Source organism: Gavia stellata, chromosome 24, assembly GCF_030936135.1.
Source record: "Gavia stellata isolate bGavSte3 chromosome 24, bGavSte3.hap2, whole genome shotgun sequence".
Taxonomy (NCBI): domain Eukaryota; kingdom Metazoa; phylum Chordata; class Aves; order Gaviiformes; family Gaviidae; genus Gavia; species Gavia stellata.
This window is the reverse complement of record NC_082617.1, coordinates 8150954-8160069: the sequence shown is the minus strand read 5'-3', so window position 1 is coordinate 8160069 and position 9116 is coordinate 8150954. Positions and strand designations below refer to the sequence as shown.

Genomic DNA, 9116 nt, shown 5'->3' with positions numbered 1-9116 from the left:
GCGCGCCGGGCCCGCCGCGCCCCGCCCCCTGCCTCGCGACGCCGGATGTGGCGTCAGACGCACGAAGCGCCCTGAGGGCGGGGGAAGGGAAGAGCTCCGCCGTGTTGCTACGGCAACGCCCGCGTGTGGCGACGGGGTTGCGGCCCGCCCCGCCGTGGCGGCCGTGAAGGCCCCGGCATCGCCACAGCCCGCGGGTCCGGGCCATAACCCCAGCAACGACCCTCGGCTTGGCACCTGCTGCCCCCAGCACCCCAAAAGCTGTGGGGCCCCGTGGGTCCTGCCCTATCACGGCCACCCACCTCCCTTCAGGAAAAAAAAAAAAAAAAATAAAAACAGGCAAGCCTTCAACCAAAAGAACCAGCCAAGGTACTTGGGAATTTGAGAAAAGCATAATCTGCTTTATTTTTTTATTTTTTTTTATTTAAATAAGGAGAATTCTTTCATATGGAAAGAGCTAATACAATCACATATTTGAAAGGAGAAACAATAGGTACTGAAACGAGGAAAAAGGGCAATAAAGAGTGTGCTGCAACTGGCCTGGTGATTCCGTGATTCGAGTTCCGGTCCAAGTAAAAGTTTCCAAAAAATATAAACAGGTTGCACGTTACACAATTATCCATCGTCTGCCCTTTCAAATATCTGGTCTACATGAAAAGACGAAAAGAGGAAAGGCCAAAAAAAATTTACTATACAGGTCATGAGGTTAAAAGCTTTAAGGAGTACAATATCCCCTTGAGAAACAACAAACGCAATTTATACAGAACCAGAGGAAGGATTCCAGCTAAGGACAACGCCTCGAGACATGCTAAAGGGTGAGCGCCTCACTGCTGCTGCTGTGATTCCCAGGGGAACGGTGCAGGTTGTGGCTGCAGACGTCTTTGAGGAGCCATTAAACCCAAGGAGGTGTCTATGGCCACTAGGAAAATCTGGTGATCTTTGGATTAAAACAAGAAAAAAAAAAGTAGTTGGACTGCTGCTGTCTCTTCCCAGCCAGCAGTTCCACTGCTTCGGCAAAATGCACCTTTTCTGCTGATGGGCCACAACTAAGTATCCTGATGCCTGTTGTAAATTCTTATTCACAAATGCATCTTTCTTACAAGGAAAATGGGCTGCTGTACATCAAAAATAACCCGCGCTACAAGGAATTAACCTGTGCTTAACCAGTCAGAAGCAAAACGGAAAGTTAACAAAACGCAACAGAACAAGATCTCGGCATGCAGTGGTGCTCGCTTGAAAGTGAGTATAGTAGCCTGCCAAAAGGTGAGACATAGCAAAAAATGCTAGGCTCATTTTTTAATATATATCTATAAATACACAGGAACCACAGGGCAGCTTGTAGCTTTGCAGCATTCTTGCAAGGAAACTGTTAAATGGAGTGCCTCTGCATGAACACAAACACGTATGGAGTTCAATGGGCTGCAAACACATTCAGAGTTACTGACCACTATACAGCTGCCACACGGCAGAGCCAGGAGCGAATTATGGAAGATCAACAATAATACCTGTTTCACCGGTGACTGTGCTGCTTCCACTCGTCATTTAAAAATATACTGGAGCGCTTTTTTTTCTTCCTTTTTTTCTTCTTCCCAAACTTTTTTTTTTTTAAATTAAGAGCTAAAAGCAGGCTGAACTGGAGAGGAAAGCAGCACTGAACACAGCTGCTAGGCCATGAATCACTGCATATTAAAAGAACTGATTACACATATGCTTCAGACCTTCAGCTGAACGAAAAGCAGCAAAGTCAGCCTCTGAATATTTCTGCTTCACCCATTGTTGCTGAAAATATGGATTCCACCTCTCCCTCCCACTGCACACTGCACCTTTCCTAGCAGAAGGAGCCTGCAATTTGGTAGCTGATTTCCAGTCAAAGCAAAAGCAACTCGCAAAGGAATAAATCATTAGGGCCTGACCCTTCAGCAGCGGAGACGGCAAGCAGAATTATCCCCTACAAATCATATCCACATTCTATACATCCCCATTGTCCTCTTCCCCAAGCTGAATTTATATCAGCATACCAGCACCCTTGGCATTTCTGCACCTTGAGGATCAGAGACTTTCCTTTTGAGTCAAGAGCACCACAAACAGCACTAACCTTATACTAGCTTTAAACAAACAAACAAAAATATATGCCAGAGAAGAAGGATATTGCACCTTAGAAATCTGGGCTCTAAAACTGCTTTCCAACACATAAAACTCCATTAAGTGAAAGAGAGTCTTGCCAACTGCAGCTGACAGTCACGTAAAGGTGAGGAATGGAATGAAGCTCACATGCATTTCTTGGCCTTTCCTGCACAGAATAATTCAGACATAATATATAAATAGAGCAGTGAAACAATTACTTTTTCACCTAGACCTACAACATCAAATACGTATAAATAAATTCTAGTGTTTTATTCTGTTGGGGGAAGGAATGAAGGGGTTAAAAGAGAAAGCAGGGTGACCTTTTTCAACCGGAGGTATTGTAGTTCTGATGGCATTTACACCAGAGGGACTGCAATAACTTGTATCTAGCAATAACCCAGTTTCTCCAACACTTCTGACCATTTTAAAGTCATATAGGTGGGAGGAAAGAGGTTAGTGTCTTTGTAAAGCTTAAGTAGTGTGTCTAGGGTAGGAAAAGAGATGAGAAGAGGGGGGCTCGGATAAGTCTCTTTAGCCATTACAGTTAGATTCTGGGCTGATATTAGCTAGGACCAGCTGGGCAGAAGGATAATAAAAAAAGAAAAAACAGACAATTCTGTTGTTCATGATATTCCAAGGAAGAAAACAGGAAGGGGGGGGATGACTTACTGGTGGAGCAATCTTTGGAAAATGTTGGGAGCAGGACTAGCAGATGAAGATGCAGGTCTGGGAGACGTCTGAAGGCTGGGGAAATACTTGTTGCTAGATCTCAAACCCTGTACTTTAAGGAGGACGCTAGAGAGATGCTGGCGCACTCTGCTCTGAAGTTAGAAATCCATAAAACATGAGGGGAAAAAAAAAACAGCTTTTTTCTTGAAGTACCATCCTATCCCTCTCCCTTTGGGTTCTCTGCCATGGTCAATGGGGACACCTGTGGAGAGGGAATGTTACTATGTCTAAGTTAGTTTAGGTTTCCAGGCTCTTTAAAGCTACTGTATAAAATTCTTATTTATACCTAGCTTAAAACTTCAAATGCATCCCTAGAAAGTTATGAAGGATCTTTCCCAGAAAGGGGGGAAAAAAAAAGCAAACTAAGAAACAAGAACACCTTTCAGATCCCTTCCCAAATACATTCTTTGTTCAAAATATCTTCTTTGGAACCACCAACAAATGACTCGCCGCCACCTAGCAGAGGCAGACGGCACAGCCAGTTAGCAAGGTAACATCTCCTGCAGAAATGAAGTTTTCTTTCCCTCACTTTAGAGTGACCAGCCTACTTTACATTTTGAAAGAGCTAAACAACACAAACCAAGTTAGCTGAAAGTAGTTGGATTTACTTAAGACTACCGTCAGCTGAAGGACTCCAAGCGCTTTCAGGAACTTGTAAGTCTATCCTAAAATCTAGACGCACATGCACACATAAACCAAAACCAAACAACCAAAGAAAAACCCCCAACCCCCTCCCACTGGGACCTTCCTTTCATAGATCATCAATTATTCTAAGAAAGTGTAAGGTGATGACACTGTATACACACTATATGCAACTGCATCAAAAGTAAAGAACCCTTTGCTGTTCATACAGGGAAGGAGAGTAAAAGTATAATTCCAAACTGCCTCTGTAACCATGTGCTTCCAACACAAAAAAGGAGGTTCCAAGTGTGCTAAAATGGCTGCCTTGCAGAGGGGCTCCCTTACAATGCATTTCTATGCAAATTTTACAAAAGGCCATGAGTTAGAGGAACAAAAAGCAAGACCTAGGGAAAAGGGAGAAGAGCAAAGCTTAGGAGAGCAGCCCCAAGGGATGAACATAACACAGAACAAGAGGAGACATGAAGAATTAGAGCAGCCAAGGTAGGAAGCATAAGAGAGCATCACAACTACAAAAAGTAGTCCATACAGACCCGTTGGCTCTAGCCAACTCTTCTGACCCATGTGTGGTGAGGAGATTTTTCTTAACAGATTTTACAGTTCGTCAATTTATGACTTGCATTTTGTTGTGTGTTTGGCAGTCACTAAAAAAAATCCCAAACCCACAAAAAACCCCCTACCTAGATCCAGATGAGCTTGCAACAGAAATTTGGTGGTTTTTTTTTTTTCCTTAAAACGAAAATGCCACATTTTGTTGTGCACAAGGCACCCCAAAGCTACAATTAAAGTGGTGCAAGTTTCAAGATTAATGCACTGATCTACTATATACCTTTAGTACACACTTACTTCTAACGCAAGCACTGCTTCTAGCTTAAAACAAAAATAATGAAAAATTAATGAATGCCATAACTGTCCTTTTTTTTAATCAAATAATCTGAAAGGCTAAATCATCTGGGGAAAATACACCCAAACAAACTCAATTTTGAAGAGTCATGATTCTCAACATAGCACAGAACCATATATAAAACTAAGCAGAGTTTTGTCAGAACATAATTTTAGCTGAAGGGAAGTCTTTTCGGGAAGGAATGAGGAAAGCAGAAAGAAGGGGGGGGAATGAAAGAACATATAAAAGTTCTGCTATAAACAAAGATATAGCTTTTCTGTAAAAACCTCAGCTGCCTTTAAAATGAAAAACCTCAAACTAACCCCTCCCCCCAGTTGCCACTCTGCTGAGACAGAAGTAGGGAAGGAGAAGGATGGGCTTTGCCAAGCGAGCGATCACAGCTATCTGTGGATGGGGCACGGGGGGCAAAAAATAAAAAATGGCTCGAGCCACTTAAAAGTCACATGGTTGGTTTGTTTTAAAGCAAGCAGGTCAATGTCATATCCACTGTTTCAAACTGCTTTGTTGAGAGAGGGGCTTGGATGATGTCGCTGTAGTCAGTCAATGTGAGGCGGGGAGTAGATCTGGCGAGATTTTCAGGAGATCCAGTGGGGTCCAGTCTAAGCTGCAGTGCCTCTCAGGCAGCAGGACCAGCTGGGCATCAGAGATGCTCCTAAGCCTTGCTTTCCTCCACTTTGACTGCCTGAGGTTTGATCGCTCCTGTGCGCACTGGCTTCATCTGGTTTGTGGAGGCTGTTTCTTGAAGCTTTACTGCTCCCAGGTTGGCTTTATTTTCATCCACCCGCTGCTTTGCCTTTTGATATACAAAAACAAAGCATTAGCTAGCACAGAAACCTCCAGGCAGATATAAAAAACCAAACCATGACCATCATTCATGCAAGACATCAAATTTGCTCCAAAAAACAGGTATTTCTTCTATTCTGTCACACTTTGCTGTCCTAAAACACCTCACACATAAGGATCTCAAAGTGTCTCACATGTCTGGCAATGCAAATAACCCATAAACAGACAACAACACACACCACGGACACTGTAAAACGAATAATGCTCTGATCTCTCCTGACTTCCAAACCACACAGCATTACTCTTAGACTCAGTATAACACCCACCCTCTCTCCCTACAGGGAAAGTAACAGCTCCCACATATAGCTCCAGTACACAGGCCTTTCTGCCACTCCTCTTACGTCCAAGGCGCAAGCATGACAGTACAGAAGAGCAGATATTGTTGGGTCAAACCAAGTTCTGATGTACCCTACCTGTTGTACATAGTGTCCTTGCACAGAGCCCATACTAACTGCTGGTCCAGACGGCTTCCCGCTTGGGCTGGCAGAGCTAGGCCTGGAAATCGAAGAGTCGACAATATTCATGGAGTAAATTCTACAACGGAATAAGAACCTTATTCATGTGTGAAAAAAAGAAAAAAAAGACAGCAGAAAGCAGCAGTAGACAGGGCACAAGTCTGCGCTGTGCAGATCAGTGAGCTCCCCAGCCCAAAAGACAAAAAATAAAGTAATTGCTTATCTCAAAAGGCTCAATGACCTGAAGGTTTGATATGTCTAGACACAAGCACCTCGCATCTTGAGAGGACCACGCTGTAAACTAAAACGTTTATTCAATGATCCTCAGATTTTCCACCTTAACAAGGAACACACAAAAGCACACACCAATTCCAATTTCTCTTTCAGACTCAGTAAACAAATAACTTTATGCACTTCCCACAAGCAAAGGGCCAAGTCAGATACACGCTGGCCCACACCCAAAAACAAAAGCCATGATCATGGATTTTGATACAAGTATTTGGATTACGGTAAGCACATTCTACATGTGAAAACCCAAGTGAATCTTCTACAGGGATGATGCATGCGCCATGTCACTGCAAATGGGGAACGCTACTCCTTCCCCATTCTGACTACAGAGGCTAAGTTCTGTAAACATTTTACCTGTACGTATGTGGTGATGGTACAGACCCTCCGGAGGACATATTCTGTTTACCATCGGAGAAATGAAACCCTTTCATTTCCATCTGGGAGGACTACAGAGGAAAATGAGAGAGAGTATCATCTTTGCATTCACAAATCACTCATTACTTCATATAAACACTTAAGCCAAATCTTTGCCCTTCTACCCATCGTGCCCATTAAAAGAAGAAACATTTTTCAGGTGAAAAAAGTGAGGCTTGTAAGTGAAATAATCTGCTTGTATTAAACCAACAAGCCAGCAGCACAAGCAAATACAGAACCTGGAAGTTAAATGCTGTGCTCTCTCTCCCCTATAATAGACAAACTTATGATACGAATCCATCAAACCAGACATGACATTAATATACCTACTCAAACGGACAAGCTTCACAACAGAGTGAAATATCTGGGCAGTATTCCAACTGTGTCTGGAGCTCACCACCCCTCAAGCACTCTGGGGAAACCTGTGTAAACATGTAATAAAACTGGAGACTCCAAACTGGATCAAGGCAGGATGTGGCTCCCTGGAAACAGAATGATGACCAGCAGCAAAACCTGAAAAACTGCTGGCCTGGGCTTTGGAGATGAGGGGAAAAGGGCTCCTTCAATTTAACACCAATCCTTGGCTTTGAGATTTAAGGATCCCAAACAAGCCAGTCTCCCCTTTAACAAGCAAGATCAAGGGGTGAAACATCAATGCAGGAGGGGTTAATGAATGCCAAGGTGAGCACACAGGAGTTAATCCTTACCTCCCTGCTGGTAGCAAGAACAGAAGGCTGGGATCCAGGAGGGAGGATTCTTCGGGGAGCTCCTACAGGCAGGTTTTGCCCCTGAGGGAGCTGGATGGACTGTGGCAGGATCAGGGGCTGCTGGCCAGAGCCGTAGCGGGGCAGAGGAAGCTGGGAGCCAGGCACAGGCATTGTTAGCTGTGTGATTAAGGACACGTAGTTAACGGCAGCAACAGTCTTGTATTTGACACACTGTCTCCTAATACCCTGAAAGCACAGCATTGCTAAAAGGAAGCTCACAAACAGCGCAGTCTGGCACAGAATAAATGCAAATCAATACAACAGAGGGACTTTCACGCTGAAATGCATGTTCTGGTAGTGTTGCCAACACCCTATCAGCTGGGCTTTTAACATGGCATCGATTTAACGTAACAGCACTCAGACACAGGGCTTTCCTCCTTGCCTAGAACCTTCACCCAGTTTTTCAGTCTTCCTCATGGTCGCTGCATAGGTGTATCTTCCCTTGATATGATGGCATCGTCAGACAGCTCAGTGTCAGGCATCTTGTTTGCAGCTTTGATGCCCAACCAGAAAGTCTGCTACACTTTCATGCCAAGAAAAAGTGATGGTGACCTCTATAGCGAGCTTCAAACTGATGATGGTAATAATTAAGAGTAAATTTAAAAAAAAAAAAATCAGCTCAGGACTTCAGAGCCTCCTGATTCATCTGGCAGTTCTCACAATTGCTGGATTTGGGAGGTTCTATGACAACACTTTGTAATAAATAAAAAGTATCTAAGGCTGGCAAAAGAGACCAAGTTACTAGCTTATAATGGATAAAGCATTTCTTCAAATATTTAGTTTGTCAGTATTCTCTGTATTTTCCTCAGCTAAGTTACTTTCAGGATTAACTCTATGTCAGTCACAACATAAAAATCCCTCTTTGAACAAAAACTAAGCCTTAACATGTTGCACAAAATAAAACGCAAGATGAGTTTAATAGAAGTATCAAACTTCTCCATCAGAATCAGAAATACAGCTATGCTCACAGTAGGATTCAGTGTCTTTATCTTAACCATGCTTTACAAAAACTTCTTCACACAATGAAATTCTTGTTAAGATGCTGCCAAATGGATCAGTAGAAGTTGTAAATAAGACCTGGATAACAAATGAATTGAGAAGATAGATGAGGTTTTAATAAAAGGTCCTAGTTACCCTGGAAGCCGAGTTAAATCTGGAGACGACTGGGATATGGCTCTCAGAAGAGGTCCTTTTAGGACAACTATTGCATCGCGGCCTCCTATGCATGAAGCACCGCAAGGTTTGATCTGCATGAAACGTCTATATTGAGGGCGAGGACTTCCAAGTTACAAAATGACATCTCAGCAGGGACAGACAAGTAATTAGCAAGCACCTCATTAAATAAGGTGCTGCATGTTTAAAACAATGGTTCACAGAACAGTCTCTCAAGGAAATCTTTTGCCTCTTTACAAAGAGCTTCGTTCACACAAACACATGCCTTAGCACAAATACTACTTTCAACCCAGTCTCAGAAACAAGTGGTTGTGAAAAAGCCTGTACAAAGGAGTAGCTTGCAAGCCCTGCTCCTAACCTGTGTAAGCTGAGAGTCCATCATCTGGGAAGCTCCCATACCAGCCGCCTGGTTTATCTGGCCTTCATAAACCAGCGTCTGGCTTCCGTTCATGGGCTGATAGGGGGACCCAGACTGGGTCTTTACCACCTCCAAGGGCTGCATGCCTGGGAAGGCAGAATATGGAGCCTTCAGTGCAGTGCCTCCTGTCAGGACCATGGTGCTGGGTTGAGACAGACTGGGGTGCATATACACCTGAGACCTGGAGAAGAAAAATACGCTCAAGTCATTACACAGAAAACATTTGGAGACTATACACGCACCCCCCTACCAAATCATATCTGGCCTGCAATCAGCAAGCAGTTCTCAGACTGTACTAAATTGACAGCTTAGAAATAAGCTGTGATGGCACTTCCCATTTTAGCTATGGGGTTTTTTTACTTCCA

General features: G+C 43.6%; 1 protein-coding gene across 4 annotated transcripts in view; it reads right to left on the bottom strand.

Annotated features, from left to right (window-relative positions):
* Positions 1-421: 421 nt before the first annotated feature.
* PRRC2B (proline rich coiled-coil 2B) overlaps positions 422-9116 on the bottom strand; it is a 37121-nt gene continuing 28426 nt past the window's right edge. For 2 of the 4 annotated variants that reach the window (XM_059828963.1, XM_059828962.1), the window contains exons 27-31: positions 8692-8932; positions 7101-7277; positions 6334-6425; positions 5650-5731; positions 422-5186 (exon numbers count right to left, since the gene is read on the bottom strand). In XM_059828963.1, the coding sequence (XP_059684946.1) occupies positions 5046-5186; positions 5650-5731; positions 6334-6425; positions 7101-7277; positions 8692-8932 (733 nt within the window). In that variant the 3' untranslated portion in view covers positions 422-5045. The remainder of the gene's footprint in view (positions 5187-5649; positions 5732-6333; positions 6426-7100; positions 7278-8691; positions 8933-9116) is intronic. The other 2 variants (XM_059828964.1, XM_059828965.1) reach the window with 1 other exon arrangement.